At 23.5% G+C, this 18,928-nt stretch overlaps 1 protein-coding gene across 5 annotated transcripts in view; it reads right to left on the bottom strand.

The window, feature by feature from the left end:
• The window catches only part of LOC129615593 (protein kinase C, brain isozyme-like), a 102,146-nt gene that overhangs the window by 12,892 nt on the left and 70,326 nt on the right, over positions 1 to 18,928 (bottom strand). Inside the window, exon 3 of one of the 5 annotated variants that reach the window (XM_055530863.1) lies at positions 17,977 to 17,997. The exons of the other annotated variants lie outside the window; for them this stretch is intronic. Coding sequence (XP_055386838.1) covers positions 17,994 to 17,997 — 4 coding nt within the window. The 3' untranslated portion in view covers positions 17,977 to 17,993. Of the gene's footprint in view, positions 1 to 17,976; positions 17,998 to 18,928 lie in introns of those variants that run through there. 5 annotated transcript variants of the gene reach the window in all.

Raw genomic sequence — 18,928 nt, 5'->3', positions numbered from 1 at the left:
CCAATTGATTTCTCGAATTTCTCTTGAATTTGGAAATAAAATTTTGATTAAGTCCTTTATTTAATATTTTTCAATTCTTTTAAATTTTCTAAACACCAGTTTATTCTCTATTTAGTAAATCAAAAAAACATCTTTGTGTAAGGATTACAGAAAAAATGAGAGGAAATCATAAATACACGTTTATAATCTGCGTTTGTTTTGAGGAATAGACAGTTTTAATATTAAAAATACTATAACGTATACGATTATCGTAATTGAAGCATTTGTATTAAAATTTTCAACTTTTTTTTCGATTAGAAATCATTTGTGATCCTAATTTTTTTTTAATAAATTATCAGATGTTGCCTTCAAAAGCCACAATAAAACCTGGTTATTTTTAAAAAACTCCAAACAAAATATCTCTAAATATAGAATTTAATTGTTGACTATTCATACCCTGGAATTTCAGTAATACGAGAGTTCAAATCTATCTCTTGAATCAATCATATATAATATTCTGCACATCCTCAACCTAATTCAAAATTAACTTGTTCATATGATTTATAGAAAAAGTTATAGAATTTCTTAATTATTTTCAATTTAATTTCCTATAATTTACAAGCTTACCCTTCTTGACTTTGAAAATAAATCATTTTTATTTTTTGATTTTTCTATTTATTTCTCATTTTTTCTTAAAATACTCATAATTTAATTATTATGTATATAGTTATGTTCTATGAAAATTATACAGAAAATATAAATCTAAAATTTTTCCCTCGAAAATAAAATTTCATTTAAAAGAAAAGTTATTTATCATTTGTTTTTTTTTTTTACATATAAAATGCAATTTAAGAGGATAAACAATTAAATCCTTTCCTATATTATAATAGCAAAGAAAAACTAAAAATGGGAAAGGAAATTCCAACTTCAACAAAATTATATAAATTTACCAATGAAAATAAATTTCTTATGGCATTTTATTGTGTGAATAAAAATAATTTATGACCATAAAATGGTATTTCTCGCCAAAATGTAGACATGATCAAAGAATATAGGATAGAACATATTATTACATCAAGAGTATTATAATATACAAGGCGTCTTTAGATAAGCAAATTTCTAAGGACTAAATATTTAACTTTGGAAAATAAATTTTTGACTTTGAAGAATAATTTTAATATAAATCTTAAATTAACGATAAAAAGGAATAATTCTTAAATCTGGATCAAAGAACTAGTCTTGAAAATCAACAAGTCAAACATAAATTTCAAATAATAGCGCTAATTTTCGAAAAAAAACTAGCCACAGATTTCATTATTAACGTTTTACTGTATTTTACTGTACTAAGCTATGAGTCTTATTGGTCTAAAATTTGGAAGAGATAAAAAATTTATTTCACATGAATTTAATTACTTTTCATATACTTTCAGATGATTATCAAGGGGAAAAATTAATATCCTAAAAAAAAAACATGAAACATCCAGAGAAAATCCCCTCAAATCACCCTGTACTATATCAAGTAAATATATCATAAAATATTATGTTAAGTTTGTTGAAGAATTTTTATATGCTCATTTCATTGCTATTCTATTAAGTTTTATGTTGTGATTTTAAGGAAATTTTCGAATATTTATTAAACGGCACGCTATATACACTCGTATAATTCTCTTTTATGTTAAATCTCTTTACTTATTTATGTATATACATAGATAACATAAATAATATTGTGTATGTAGATTTAATATGATAAATATTCTATACCAATTTTCTAACTTTTATGTCATGTTGTCACGAATATTTTCATTTTCAATTAAAAGGCCGACAAGATTTTCTTTTTCTTTTAATAATAATATTTTGAGTGCCTCTTGTTATTTATTATCTAATTTGTTATATCTGTTTTTTTTTTGTTTTTTGCATGGTTTTAAAAGACAAATAAAATTAAAGACACCTTTAATCTACCATGAAAAGAAGTCTACTTAATACGTAAAAAGAATAATTTTTTTTTTTTGCTATATAAATATTTTATTAATGTTAAGAATACTATAAACACACATCTTATGTTTTTATATGTATGTACATGGGTTTTAATATAAGATCCTATGTTATGATATAATATTAAATTCCTGTTGATTGTTGCATGCAACCTTACATAGGATTTAAAATTATTTTTTCTTTATCTTTTGTTATTATTTCCTTACAATTTTTGAATTTCCTTATATCACGCTAGAACATCCAATAATTTATATTTGTTATATTCAGTTTTTGGAATTTTTTATCAACAGGTTGAATAAATTAAAAAAAAAAATGTTATTTTTTTCTAGTGAGGACTAAATTATTTTATCGTAATAATTTTGTCGTAAAAAAAACACAAATGAGAAATTTTCTTTATGTTTACCCTCTAAATGAATTATTTACTGAGAGTGCGCTTAAAAGTATTCAATTTATAATATAACTGCGAAATGTTGATTAATGAGCTGAAATATTGAAAGAAAAATAAAACGTCAGAAATTTCCAAATATTTAATTACTTGTATTAATATTCAATGACAATGTTGCAGTTCAGACTTTTAATGAAAAATTTATTCCAATATTTATTGTAATTTGAACTGGTAGTTTCATACTTCTAGTCAATTACACGAATTTAAATTGTTTTATATTTTTCTAGTTGTAAGTATAAAAGCCCTAAGCGAAAGATTCAATTTTACAAACACAATATAAACGACATAGCAATCGCCTCAAGTCAAGCCTCTATTATTGATATTAGCAACAAGTTACATTATATAAGTTTTATATATTTATAAATAATAAAGTGTTGTATTTTACAAATATGTAAGCCTTAAATTTATATATATAATTTTTTACTAAATATTTATACCTTCAAATAACACCTACAATAATAATTCTAATCACAAAAATATTTATATTTATATTAAAAAAAAATTTGGTAAAAATCTAAAATAGAAATAAAAAATACGAAAAAAAATCTCGTGCTTTTTACTAAATATAAAATAGAATACTAAAACTAAATAGAAAAACTAAACAAAAGACACAGGACAGAAGAAAACTATTTAGAAACTAACATATAGAAATATTAAAACTGTTATATTGCTTATACAAACTCAAAAAAAAAAAATGAAAAATAAAAAATAATTAAAAAATTCTAGTCATGTCCTTATTAAGAAAATCGATTTTTTTTTCTATATATGCAAGAGAATACCTTGTACTAGATCAGCTATAATAACTAACCTTTTTTTTTCCTCTTTTCTTATTTTCTGCCTTATCAACTTATTCTGAAATGCAATCGAAACACATGTACTCTGCGTTCATACCCACATACATTTATATATTATTATTATATAAATATATATATTCATATATATATTTAGTAATGTATGTAAACTTTACATATTGGTATGCCAAGCTTGTATTTATTGCTATACCAAGCTTATATTGCTATGCTATTTAAAAATATCTATATTATGAAAATGAAAATATTTGTCTTAAAATTTTTCCCTAAAGTCATACTAGAAAATAAACAAAATAAATTTTGCCTTAAGAGAAAAAGTTTTAATAAAATAATAACAAAAGAAAGCAAAAACACAAAAGAGAAAAACCCAGATGTTTTCGGATCACATGTACATGTTATTATTGGCAATAATATAAACTCATTTGGCTTTTTATTATTACTTTTTTTTTTTATTTCTATATATACTTTGACTTTATATATAAAGCTATACATGTATTCGAAACAATTCATACAACGTGCACAATATAATAATATACAAAGAAATTCGCGAGAAAATTGCAAAAATTTTTGTTATCTCTCACGAGCAGATATTCTCTCAAATATCTATATATTTCAAAGAGTTCAGTTTTTATGAAAATTTTTTTGAATATTCAATGCATCACATTTTGTTATAAAAAGATTTTTTTTCGCTTAGAATAATGATTTTTTTTTAATATAAGAGTTTAACATTTTTAATAGAGGTTTTTTAAAATAACAATTCCCAAATTAAATATGACTAGAGTAGATGATTTCTACCAGAATCGTTGAATTCAAATCTAAACGCAAAATTTTGAGAAAAGTAGAAATAATATTATAAAATTAAAATTAATAAATTTTAAAATACTTGCAATTATTTACAATCGTCAATTTTACAATATTTGCCATCATCATTCAGTACCTTTTCTATTTTACGTAAGGTTTTCATAAATCTGTATATACATAAAATAAATTAAATCAAATAAAGGAATGAATTTAATTTTATGTTCCAATAATTCTTTTGCAATTTAATCAATTACATTATTAATTTTTTAGTACTTCATATGAAGAATAAATATTTGATATCTACGCTGCATGAATTTACATTGAGAATAGTTAAGTTGTTGTTAATGAACTAAATTCATGTATTTTTGAATTTTTTGCTACATGAATCATATTTACAGAGTTTTTGATTAAAGTTTTGAATAAAATCATAAAATAACTATAAAATCTTTAATAAACTCGTGTATTTGAAAAAGAAAAAATTAGGTGATTTTTTTTTTAATTCACTCAGCTTTGAAAATAAATTAAAAAATTTTTTGTTATTGAAATTTTCAAATTTAAATTTGTTAGAAACAGAATTTTAAGAGATTTTTCTTTTCTCACGAAATGAAATGTAGTTGACTCTTGTTGATTGTATCCATACTGTATTTTAACTGAATGTGCAATTTATCAACCATTTTGTAAGAATTTTAATTCATAATACACGCAATAAGATTTTCATAACTTAAATTGTAGATTAAAAAAAGTAGTGGGCCACCCTTAATAAACTGAAAGTAAAATGAGATTTGTTTTGGTTTTTTTTAAACATTCTAAGTCTGTCATGTTGCAATTAGTTAATTTATTTAACAGAAATATTTTTATTTAATATAAACACAACCTAATAAATAATAGAATATTTACAACTACATATACATCCTACTACAAAACCCTTAATTTAATAAGATTACATTTTTATTGAATTGAAAAATAATAAGAGAAAATCCTTTTATTGTTATCCTTATTACTCCTTTCATATTTATATGCTATATAGAAATACTATTTTAGGCAGGAAAAGAAAAAAATGTTTTTTTTTTTAGTCCTACTCTCTTCCATTCTCATTCTCTAAAGTCAATATTATTTTTCTTTATTATATTTTGTAATCGTTCTGAAAGTATTAAGTCGCAATTGCTCTTATTATATAGAGGACATTTGTATAAATTAGATTTGTATTTCTAATTTTCTATATAATACATATTATGTATACCTACAAGTAAAATTTTGTCAGGAAAACGCAATCTTCTCATTAGATTTTCTTTATAGATCTCTTATTTCAAGTATGTGTATTAGATTTACTGTAGTGTACAGTTACATCTTTAAAAATAATCTATTCAAAATTTATTTTTTTTATATAAACACACATAATTGTGTGCACATACATGTGTACGTATGTATTATAAATACTCGTATATTTTGATAAAATTGTTTTCTGATTCTGCCTAAAGGGATTAATTTATTTTTATACAATCAACCATGTATTAAAATAATTCATTTCTAATATATCATATCTCCTATATGATATATAATAATGTACAATAATATACAATCTATACACAGCGTTGGATCTACCATATATGCAAAGTAATCATGAGCACCGAAAAACAGGGAGCGAAATTATTATGTGCAATGTTCTCTGTATATGTTGCTCATTACTTTGAAAGCTAAAGGGGGCACTTTTTGAAAACCGCGTAGGGCGCCGAACAAAATAGAGCCGTCCCTGTCTATACATGTTCACATATATGTATATTAAATATGCTAAAACAGAGAGAGAGTTCAAACAAAATTAATTTAATTTTATTCAGTCACTGCTTTAATAATAGCATAATTCTTTATTTTGATTTCAAGTTTCTTGTATGTTCATGGTTACAACAATACCCTTCATTGTTTGCATGTAAATTATTTGTAACTGCAGTTGCTCTGCAATTATCAGCAATTTGAAATTTCAGTCCTTTCATGTAATTCAAATACTGCAGCCCACTTATGTATTACGTTGTTGTTTTGTCTGAAAAAACCTTCCGTTTAGAAATTTTTGCTATTCGAATTATGACATAATTTTGTTCCTATTATTCATAAACGTACAAATATATCTATGTATATATATTTTCGATTTAGAGATAAATTAGTAAGATTAATAATGTAATACAATAATATTGCACAGAAGAAAACAAAAAGCAAATAGAAAGAAAAAACATAAGAAAAAACAATAAGATAATCAAATAAAGGATTCAAAGATTCCTCGGACTAAATCTATTTTCATTTTCAATAATATAATTTTTTTTTGTTTCTCTTATCCTAAAATATAATTTGAATGTTTTTCCAAATATATAGTAAATCTATAGTAAAATAATTTTATATTATTCTTCTTCATTTCATTCAACATTTTAACTTGAATTTTTATTTTATTTTATTTTCAGATTTATTTACGTCATGATTATAATTCAAAACATGTTGATTACTATGAATATACACACAAAGGATAATATTCCGATTTTAGATATGAAGAAAATAAACAAAAAAAAATGAAAGGATTCATTCTAAATGAATCTATTTGTTTTTTTTTTTTTTGGTTTATGTTGTATTTTCTATTTAATTTCGTTTATTAAAGGAATTACTTATTATTGTTTTGGGGTTTCATTATACAGAATTATATAAGAATCAAATAGGAAAATTTAAATTTCATATACAAGCAAAATGATTAATAGTCCTAATAAATTATTGTATTTAATTTAAATTATTATATATAAGGAACAAATGAGGATAAAAGTGAAAAATTAAAATTGGTTTTAAAAGTTCTTCTATCCATATGCAAGTTAAAATTATTCGAATTTTAGGTTTTAATTCAGAACATTTTTTTTTTTGAATGCAGGTGTTGAAAAATTATCGAAAGGAAAATATAAGCGTACTTTAACTATCGTCAGACCTGTCAGGGACTTTAACCGAACCTAAAATTCAAATAAATTCACAAAGTCCTAAAACTAGTCAAATTGACCATTAAGTGTTTTTTATCGTGTTTTTGTGTTTTTTGAAGGCACAGATGTGCTGTCTCAGCACTTGACGCTAAATCGAAAAATCTCATTTGTCTCTCTCTCCTATAAGTCGAGAGGGCCGATTCGAGCCGATTCTTTTTCATTCTCTCTTCTTGTAATTCTACAGCTTCTAAACAGCCTCGGTAATTAGCAGGGTGTATCTTACTGCAGTTTGCGCAACTGGTCAAAAAAAAAATCTTTCTTCTTACGCCATCATATGACTATCAACACATTTAAAATCTTTAGCCCCTTTTTGGCAAAATCTTTGTGTATATGCGAGGAATGGACCCATCACTTCTAAGAGGCTCAATTTTTACTGTTATGTGCTCAAGATATTCTATTTTATATATTTGATTTATGTCTTCACTATAATCATGAAAAAGGGTAACATTTTTATAGATTTTACGTTTGTTTCTTTTTTTTTTTTTTTAATTTTGTTTATTGCATTCGTGCATTTGAATCTTCTTTGCATAAGTTAACACTTAATAACCTGTGGCTCACATTATGGACGCAGTTTTCTAACTATTACTTTGATTGGTTTCGTCAATTTATTATGCCATTCCAATTTCCTCTTTTAGGAAATAACGTTAACGGCGAATATTTAATAATTTTACTCGCTATTACTGGTGGAGGTTTATGTTTTACAAAATTTTTCTTTAGTGGAGATTTGCCTGCTTTAGTACTATTCATTTCTAGTGGCGGTTACATGTCTGCAGAACTTTTGGTTTTTTTCTTCTTTGAGTTTCTTTTGGTGTTAAGAATGCAATCGTTATCTCAAGCTAACTCTTCCTCACCTCTTTCGTACACGATTACACCTACTTTACTTCAATTAAGAAAATTTGATTAAAATTTATTTATTTATTTAAGGAGCTACTTTAAGATTTTCATTTAATAGTTATTTAATGTTAATTTAATTAATTTTTGAAAACCTTCTTGTCTTATTTTCATAATTCTCACAAATAGTTTTCAACATGGTCATTCAATTTTAATGGAATACATAATTATATAAAAAAGTCTACATATGTACATAAACACACTTTCCTATTTATTTTACAGCAAAAATCCTCTACTTTTGCAAATTTTTTTTTACATCTGAGCCTTCAATTTTAAACAAAGAAATAATTTAAATAAAAAAATCATTTAAAAAATAAAATAAACCAATAAAATTAAATTTTTATTATACTTTTTCAACCAAAGTTGCTCAATTTAAGAAAAATTCTTTCACAAAAAAAAGCAATCATTAATCATAAATTATAGGATTACTTTGTAATTGAATCACAGGTGTTATTTAATAATAATATAGACAATAATTATAATAAATATATTTAATTAAAACCAATATAGGCAATTACTTTATAGTATTTTGTCATATACAAATAATATGAATATAATATAAAATTTGTATAGATTTATATAAAATTTATTCAATAAGTACGATGAAATTGACCTTAAAAATAAATTCAAAGTATGCTTGTATACAACAATTTTTTTGTTTTTAAATTAATTTCAATTTGAATTTTCAATAAATTTGTCATAAATTCTTGTGTTAATGAACGACATAATTTTAGAGAACTGCGGCTATCTTGAACAACATTATTATAGAGATATAGCATCTAACGTGGATCCCGCACGTCAAGTACGTGGAAACCAAGGCTATCAAGGCCTTCTTTGCCTGCAAGTCCTTATTTGGGCGAACCTGGGGCTTGAGTCCACAACTGGTGGTTTGGCTGTACAAGGCTGTGGTACGGCCAATAGTAATGTTTTGTATGGTGGTACAAGAGGCGGCAAGCGGGGACCCAAACTCGTGCCCTGAGGACCCCGCCGACGGCAGCGCTTGAGAAGACTTGTTCTCTAGCATTTGCATGCTGTTGGCCTTGCGGCGGCCAGGGCTACAAAACTGAGGCTCTCGGAATATATAGGACGTGGCTCGACGGGCCATAACTCCATCCTAATTTTAGAGATTTGCGCTAAGTAAAATAAAGTACTTATTAATATGCCACTTCCGAAAGCGATTTTTTTAATTTACAATATTCACAATAACATAATGTAAAAGTATTAAACACCGCTCGTAATCTCGAAGCAATTGAAATCAGCCATTTTTCTCTGAATAGTATTGTATTTTGACTAAATTACAATAGTAGGTATATAAAATCTTTGGGTTAACACAATGCGCTTTAAAAATTAAAGTGGAGTTCTACACTAGATTGAGTCGCAACTTCAAATTTCTTTTAAATTAGTCATTTCGAAGCATTTCGAGATGAAATTGTTCAAACAGTCTGTTATAATAAAAATTAAAAACCAATATAATTACATTTTATCTATTTTATAAAAAAGGACATTTTCATTGCCACTATACATAAAGTGAATATCAGTTAAGTGAATTTTTGGCAGAAATTCTTTTAAATTGTTAGCCACTTAACTGTAACGTCGCCAACCTCATTAAACATTTAAAAAAGATGTTTTTGTTTTCTGTAAATATTTTAGAAAAAAAAAATTGATTCGTAATTTCTGTCTCTTGAATCCTTTTCTATTTTTGTATCGGTTTTTTTTTTCTCTCTCTTTTTTTTTAAATTTCTTGCTATGCACTTTTGTTATTTAATCTCCAAAGTAATGTCGTTACCTTTATTATTCTTATTTATTCTTCTATTTTTTATTTTTTTTTTCAATTCCTTCATGTATAACACATAAAATTATTTTTAAATTTCGTAAACCGTAATTTAATTTAAATTGAATATCACAGTAAGAGCAAGTGAGAGAAAATAAAAGGATATTTTTTTTTCCCATAAAATAATTTTGATATTAAAAGGAAAAATTTTTGTCCTTCAAATAAACAATCATAATTCAGTTATTTAATTTAATTATATCATTTAAACTGAAAGCTGAGTCAATTGAATATAGTTTTTCCAAAATAAGTTTTAGATTAAGTTTAGTATTAATAAAATAACCTTAATATTTCTTTAAAAAGTGATATAGGTAAAATTTAAATTTTTCAACTATTCATATGACAACTGGTAAACGTGTATTATAATCTTGAATATGTATAACAGTTTTTTTTTATTATGATCTTTTAATGAAAAGTTTTTAAATTAAAGTCTCACCAGATTTTTATATAATAATGATCTCAGAAATTTTAATATTAACAACAATTTTTCGAAGCCTTTTTAAAATTAATATTTTTAAACAAGTTATGTAATAATTCCCAAAAATTTTATAGATCTATTAATTTAATTTAACTTAATTTACTTCATTAATTTCCAATAAATATCATAACACTTGAATAGTAAAAAAAAAATTATTTAAAAATCCTATTATATAAAATAATTTTCCATAGAAATGAAAATTTCTATATGTGTGATGTGTAACAAATTCTAGAAAGTACACAAGTATACATTAAGATTAAACAGGACGCTATGTAGGTATTTATTACTTATTATTATTATATAAAGTATCCCAGCCTCAAAGTTCGAAAGGAAGAAAATATCAAATAAAAAGAAAATAAATTTAGATTGAGGAAAACAGAAAATAAAAAATAATGTTAGAAGAGAAGAAATTTTTGATATTTTTTTTTTAATGTCCGCCATTCGGTTATGTAAGTATGTACATAATTATTTTCCAGTAGATTTCAGTAGATGGTAAATTTTATTGTGACCAAATTTTACGTTTTTCGCGGTAGTTTATAAAGCATACTTATAGGTATAATATTTTCGTTAAATATTTTTTTAAAATAATAAAATGTAATTCAAATCCAATATCTAAGTGTAAAAAATTCATTATAATAGAAAATTCAATTATTCAAGAGACCAAACTACTTTTCTCTCGTTTTTTTAATATTTTACTAAAATAATGTTACAGAAACCATGATGATTCGCTTTTGAATTTTAATTTGAAATTTTATCACTATAATACAAATAAATAAAATAAATTTTAAGGAAAACCTTTAAATTATTACTTTACATAGATCTATAAAGTTAAGGATATCCCTATAAAATACTAATTTTAAATATTATTCTTCATCTTAAAACATACATCCTGTCTACCTTTTTATTTTATTTTTTTGGAATTTTTAATTCCACTGTAAAATTTACTTTCTTCCTATAAGTATTTATACAATATTTTTTACTTTTATATAAATTGTAATGAAGACCTTTACAAAAAAATAAGGTTAATTTAGTTGTTATTTTCATCCTTATTTTTCATTTTCATGTACAATACATACATAAAAGGGAAAAAAAAATCAATTTTCTCTTCTTTTTCTTTAATTATTTCTGCTCTTGTTGTTTTTTATTGCAATTTCCTTTTATATCCTTTCGTTTTACTTTAGATAAAAATGTCCAAATTATGAAATGAAAGGCAGCTTTGATAATAAATATTTGAACATTATCGAAAAAAATATCTACATATTATAAAGAATGAGGAAGAAGAAAATGATATATAGAATTTTTTCGGTCACAACTTTCAATTTGGTGTTACATAACTAGAAAAACGTTTACCATTTTAAAAAATGAAATCTTTTTGCGGTAAATAAGATTTTATGGTCACACATGGGACTTTTTAAAATAGCAATCAGAAATTATAAATAAGGTTAAGATAACAAATTATAATAAAGTTATTTTTGTAGTTTAAATAAAGCGATCTTTAAAGTTTTCAAATTCAAATTATAATATTCTCGAAATATTGTCAAAAATATCAAAAATTTTTGTTGAAAACAAGTCTTATCGAGGTTTTAACTTTTACAAAACGATTTTGAATTTATAAATTATATATTATGTTACGAATTTTGACATTAATTCGGGTCAATGCTTCGAAAAGTAACACTTTTCCCTTCAGCAAAAAAATTTTATGCAATAAAAAAAATTGCATACTTTTGGGGGTAAAATAGAAATTAAATAAAAAATGTTGACATAATGATAGAATTCCAAAATTAGTTAAGTGATTTTAACGGTAAATTTCGCCTTAGATTACCGTTGACATTTACCGTATATGACTCTTACTTTTAGCAATACTCTTTTACGGTATAAGAGTCAAATTTGTCACTTTATGGAGAGACAAACAGATAAACTGGCGAAAAATTTAAAACTAATAAGTACTTTTAAATTTTTTTTACAAAATGTTAAAAATAAATTAATGTATATTGTATGTATGACCTTTATAATTTGTATAAAAGACAAAAAAAAAATTTAAAACCCCTGCTTCTTTTTAAAATTAAATCGAAATGGCATAAATAGTCCGGAATTATTCTTTTCTGTTCAAAAGTTCATAACAATTTTGCTGTAAAATATTTTTTTCCATCATTTTTTAATGTGAAGTGAATATTTTTTTTTAAAATCATTTTCAACTTTTAAATTAAATTAACGCTCTTAAATCACAATAGTCACAAGTTTTTTTTTTCTATATTTTTTCTTTTCACAAGTTTATTATTTACAATAATGATAAGAGAAATTTTAACAAAGCAAACAGAATTGAATTTACTGTGTTAATTGAAACGTACAAAAAAAAAAATTTCCTACACAATAAATTAAAAAGAGAAAATTGTCTCCATAATAAGAAGCGAATCAAAATTATTTTATTAGATTTCTATATTATGAGATATTATGTACATGTGAAGAATTAAATATTGAACACATTTTTAATAATTAGCCATTTCGAACTAGCTACACATAAAAATTTTTAAATTATTACATTAAAGTTAACATTATTATCTGTAATGTAAATATTGCTTAATTGCAAAAAAACAAAATTGTATATTCAGGAATAGAATTGTATAATAGATTATACTTCCATAATTAAAAAATTTTAAAAATTAAAATATATTGCTCCTTTTACAGTTTATAGTTCCATTTAGCATAACATGAATTCAAAGAAATTGCCTATTGCAAATGAATATCAAATTCTTAAATATACTTGTATAAGTTGTATACAAAATGTAAAAAATTATAAAAATTGTTGATTATTGAAATATTGTTGATGATAAAGTAAAGCGTCACATACGCCATACAATGAATTTTACAAACATCATCATTGAATTATTTTCACACACCATTGTTATAAATTGTTTATTTTATTAAAGTTATAAACTAATATAACTTTTGGCATAATATAAAATGTATAAGTCTATTGTAAAATAGTAAATTATGTGATTTTTCTTTTGGATAATAAATAAAATCTCACTATATATAAGTATAACAAACATCTATAAATTGAATGGTTGTATTCATTTAATAAAATAAAAATAAACTCACTACAAAAATGGTCGTCTTTAATAAGCTAAAATTAGATTTTTTATATTTTTATGTATAAAAATATTGCAAAACTTTAATTAAGTAGAATTATGTTAGTATATTTTATATTTTACGGTTAAAATTTCCTACGACTTGAACTACACTATGAATTGAACCTTATTTTTATTGATTTTCAGTTGTAAAATATTTGGATGTGTTTGTTGTATTAAAATTTTCAATATTTTTAATTTATTTTCTGAAATTCACAAAAATTTACAGTAATATTTTATATTTTCTTTGCAAACTATTACAACATTTTAGGGGTCAGGAAGACATGGCAACCTGTGAATAAGAATATGCAGCTGTAAATAGATTTATATATATATACCACCGATGTGCTTTATACAATATAAAAACTCTCTTATTCCCATTTTATTAACATTTCATAATAGTATTCTCATTTTAAGAAAAATATGTAATTGGGCTTGAGTTCCACTCAGTCAACATAAGACGCAATTTTATTATGATGTCTCCTTATAAGTGATATAAAGAGCTTCATTTGATTTTTCCTATCGAAAATAAAATTTTTTCAAATATCACATATTTATTTTATACATATTTGATTTTATGGATTGTATGATTTGGTTGTCAGTATTAATAATTCGAAATCGTGTAAGAACAATATGAACTGAATGACTGACATTTTATTTAATAAATTAATAAAAATGACAAAAATTGTTGTTAACACCAATTTTTTTTTTTTCTTTTATACCCGCTGTGATTTTTTCAACCAAAATATTCGAACAAATAAAGACGAACGATTAACTTTAACAGTAATCACCTTTATGGCTACAGGTTCCAACTGATTGTGGTAAATTTTCTCTCCTCCATTATTATTTTTTATCTCAAAAGTACCCTCTATGCCTATACAATCTTTAATATTCATTATTTTCAATTACTTTAATGAGAACACCTACCGGTAATTGTTAATATGCCAAGGACAAAAAAATATTTTTGTCCTTGATTAATTTTCAATTTTTTCCAATTCTTAAAAAAATTTATTGATTTTTATTATAGAAACGTACGTGGTATATTATAACTTGTCTATTAATTTATATATACATATATAGGTTTTTGGCGACAAATAGGCTCAAAATACGTAATAAATAGAAATGTAAAATCTAATATAATACATAAGGGTAAATGAATAGTTCATTTAATAAATATGAAAACAATTATATTATTTGCAAAAGAAAAAAATAAATAAGAAATTATTTATTAGGGTCTGCGATTTCTATACAAATGTCTTCCATGAAAACACACTTGTTTTTTTTTTAATATTGTTTATTCAGAAAGAAAGAAAACAAAATATAACATATTTTATATAAGTAATAAAATAAATTTAACCTAAATATGGCAGTAGATAGAGTAAAAAGAGCAAAATAAAAATGAGAAAGAAATTTCTATTTAAAAAATATTTTTATAAACTTATAAAATATCATGGTATAGAGTTATGACCTTTATAAGATAACATTTTCGAATTGTAACAAAATATTATTTTATTTTAGAAACCATACATGAAGAGACCCTAAAAATACCGAAAAATAAATGATATCTCCTTGTTATTCCAAGAAATTCTTATGGCTCTATTTGGCCAACATTATTAAAATTTATTTTCCTTTTAAATTTTTTATCCTGTATCAATAAAAACCTGTTTATTTTTAAACCACAACCAATATTTCTTTTTTTTTTTGTAAATTTTAATACTAAGTAAATATTTAGAAATTGTGTATAGACACAATTAACCAAATCAAACCACATAATTTTAAAAAATTTATTATTCTATAAATTTTAACATTTTGGCGTTGGCGAAGCTCATGACAACGTTACATAATAAGAATAAAAGCAAAATATAATTATATCAAAATTTCAATATAACTTGAAGAAAAAGCAATAAAAGTCTAAACTAGGTATGTCAAACAAAAAATCTCTATTTTAAAGAAATTACAGTTTAAACACAAATATTAAATTCTATATACCGCAAATTAATTTCAAGTTACAATTGGATTGCAATTGAATTTCAGAATTGAGTTATTCGATGATTACATGTCTAAACTTCTATTTTCACTATTTAGGAAATTTACGGGATTTTAATAAATTCCACAAACCTAATTTGAACTTTACATATTCCACTCCCTGGACATTTCAAGATTATATAAAAATTTTAATTTAATTAAATATCATTCTTTTCATAAAGATTTTGTCAGTATACAAAATAAAACTGATCTTTATCATTTTTATGACATTTTCGAATTTTCGTAATAATTTCTTTTCTGTGCATATTAGAGAAAATATATACATAAATAAATAATTTATGTAAATTACATAATATTAAAAAAAAAAACTTAAATAATATTCATAATATTTTTTTCTCTTACAAGATGCAAATAAGGTTGTCAAACTCTTACCTAACTTTTACCTAAAACTTTCGTACATTTGCACGCACATAAAGAAAAACTATGAAATTCTATATATACTATAAGAGTAGTTAGAAAAGTAAAAAAAAAACCAAACATGATTTTTTGTACATTGAGTTGAGGCGAAAAAAAAATCTGAAAACTGAAAGGATAATAATATTTGCATCAAAAATTTTATATCAACTCTTAACAAGGTTCCACATCCTTGTATAAAAAAAAAGTACAATATTTTATAATTCTACTTTCCCAGCTAACTGAAAATCAGATAGAAAAGAATGTTTATTTTATTTTTTTTTTTTCAACTTTGTATAACTTTATTATAAAAACATAAAATTTTAATAATATAAAAAAGAAAATATTCAAAAAAAAAAAAAAAGCAGATCTCATGTTTAGTTCAATTTACCGAAAAACCAAAAAAAAGAAAAAATTTCTAACAAAAATATGCTTATTTAAAATTTTTTTATAATTTTGCTACTCAACACTAGAAGGCACGAGTAGCCATTCTTACTCTTTACGATTGAATGCATTTTTGAAGCTTCTATTGTGAACTCAATCGTTTGTTTTATTAATAACAGAGTTTTCCTACACACACAAAATTATTTGACATTTTAAATATTTAAATTTTTTTATTCTCATTTTAAGACAACTACGATAACAAAAAAAAAAATCAATGTGTTCGAACAAAGGCCAGTGGCTACAAAATCGACCTCTATAAATCACAAGCCAAAATTATTGACGCCTTTTCCCAGTGTCCCCCTCGACAATTGAGAAAGATTATGTGAAATATATATGAAAAAATTTTTTGATTAATATTAAATTATAATAAATTGCTCCTTAAGCCATTCATTAAAAATTCAAAACTCCTCCCAAATTCTTCTTATTCAAAATATTTTTAATTTCGAAATTAATTTCTCATTTCGAATTTATAATAATTAAACGCTGACATATTTTTAAATCCACTTATCTATACATGAAAAATCTTAAGAAAATGTACTTACATAAAAACCTTAATTTAATTATTACCTTGTAATTTTTTTTCCATTTGTTTTCGGAAAATTTTACAATATATTTTCCAAAAATAAGTAGATTCATCAAAAAGTTTTCAAAAAAAAAAAATTTTTTTTTTTTGTAAAATACATACAACAAAAACATAGAATTTTCCTTTTAACATTTTATTATTATACGAGTACTTGGAGCGCAAAACAAAAAAAACAAAGATTAAAAATGTATTTTTTGTTTTGTAACATACAAGGTGCACAAAATGATTTTATAAATTCTTTATATTCATATATAGTGTGGTACTCGTATAAGTAATTTATTTAGGTTGGTTTAAAACAACAACCATATACAGGGAAATAAGAGCAAAGATAAAACAAATGGTTTGTAGCTTAATCTATTTGAATATTAAAAACCTTATGAGAAAATATGAAATTTTCTAGTTAAGAAACATTGTGATTTATTTCTGAAGAAAATAATGATCCCTTATACTCATATATAATTTTCTATTAAATTACTCCCGATTATTGCCTCGATATAAAATTTCGTTCTCTCTTAAATTTTATGGTCTCATTCGTATATTTAATTATATTCGGAGAAACTCATTAACAGAACTTTTCGAATTCTTCGGATATTTAATGTACATATGTGGCATTCACTGTCAACTAAAGGGTACACATATCTATATTTTCATATTAAATTTTAAAAAAATTGAAGTCAAATTTATGACAAAAATGAATTATAAAATGAAGAAAATTTTTGATAGAAAAAAAGGGATGAAAGGAATTTTTATTGATTATTATATTTCATAATTTCTTCTAGTTTTTACTAATTTAGGTACAATAATAATAACTGTAAGTAACGGTACTACTTTTAATACCGAAATTTAGAAACTATTTTAATGGAAACTTGAAAAATCTTTATAATGAAAACAATTTACACTAGACGTGAAATTTTCCCCATAAGAAAACTGATTTTGCTCAATTAATTTAGTACTAAAAATCTTGTCTCTCTCAATTTCGATTATCCTGTTTGGATTTTAATAATTATTGTGTTCTCTAAAACACTTTTTAGAAATTTCAATAATTTGGAAAAAAATTATGAAAACTTTTTTAATTAAAAAACAATTACCTTGTTTTTTTTTTTCAATTTGCTTAATTTCGATATTTAAAAATCGTTTTCTAATAAAAATGAAAAAATGAAAATTTTAATTTCGCTCACCTGGAAAGAAAAAATTAAAAATTTTTTATTATTAAAAAATTTTGTTTGTTTTTTGTTTGGTAAATATAAAAAAAAATATTTTAATTTTTTTTAATTTTTTTTTTTCTAATCAAATTATACTTATAGTGAGATTATAAATAAGTGAAAGAAACAAACTTTTCCTTCTACAATCTATAACAGTGACTCTCAACCATTCTTTACTCATGACCCCTCAAAAAAATCAATAATCTTGTTGAGAAGTTTTATTTAATGAGATTTTTTCTGATGTAAATAAGCCAATTTTCTTATAATATCTGACTCCATATTAAAAAGTAAAATTTTTGAGAGCTTTGAAACGAATTGATAACATACAGCAGTTTGATTAGATGGAAATACTTGACTGTGTTTTCTTTTGCGCCTATGATATAAGTTTTAATATACAAATATTAACTAAAAAAATTCGCCGGCCCCCAGTTTTAAATTTCCTTTTTACCCTGCTTTAAAACGCTCTTTGTCCCACTGGAAGGACTATACGGCCTCCATAGAGAAACATTGATCTACATAATTTAGAGCTATAAACATAGTCCGATATTTTTGTTCTGCTAAAAAACACAATCTGTGGCAGAATCAATTTGAATGAAAGAATGAAAGAATGTAGAATAGGAAAAAAAAATTTATATTTACAGTTAGAGTAACAGTTTTTTTTTTCAAACTGTGAAGGCATACAGTAAATTAACAGTAACAGTCCAAAAATTACAGTTAAAATTCAATTCATAGGTTTACTGGCCAATTAATAAAGTTTTATTGGCCGATGATCGATATCAAATTTAATAATTTAAGAAATTGACTAACATTGTCGACATTTAACTATGAAATAAAAGATAATATTTAAAATGAGAAAATTTAATAAAATGAAATTATTCAGTAACTAAAAAAATTGGAAATTTAATGA

This window comes from Condylostylus longicornis, unplaced genomic scaffold, assembly GCF_029603195.1.
Source record: "Condylostylus longicornis isolate FDR11 unplaced genomic scaffold, ASM2960319v2 ptg000137l, whole genome shotgun sequence".
Classification (NCBI taxonomy): domain Eukaryota; kingdom Metazoa; phylum Arthropoda; class Insecta; order Diptera; family Dolichopodidae; genus Condylostylus; species Condylostylus longicornis.
The sequence above is the reverse complement of the archived record's forward strand: the minus strand, read 5'-3'. Positions and strand labels throughout refer to the sequence as shown.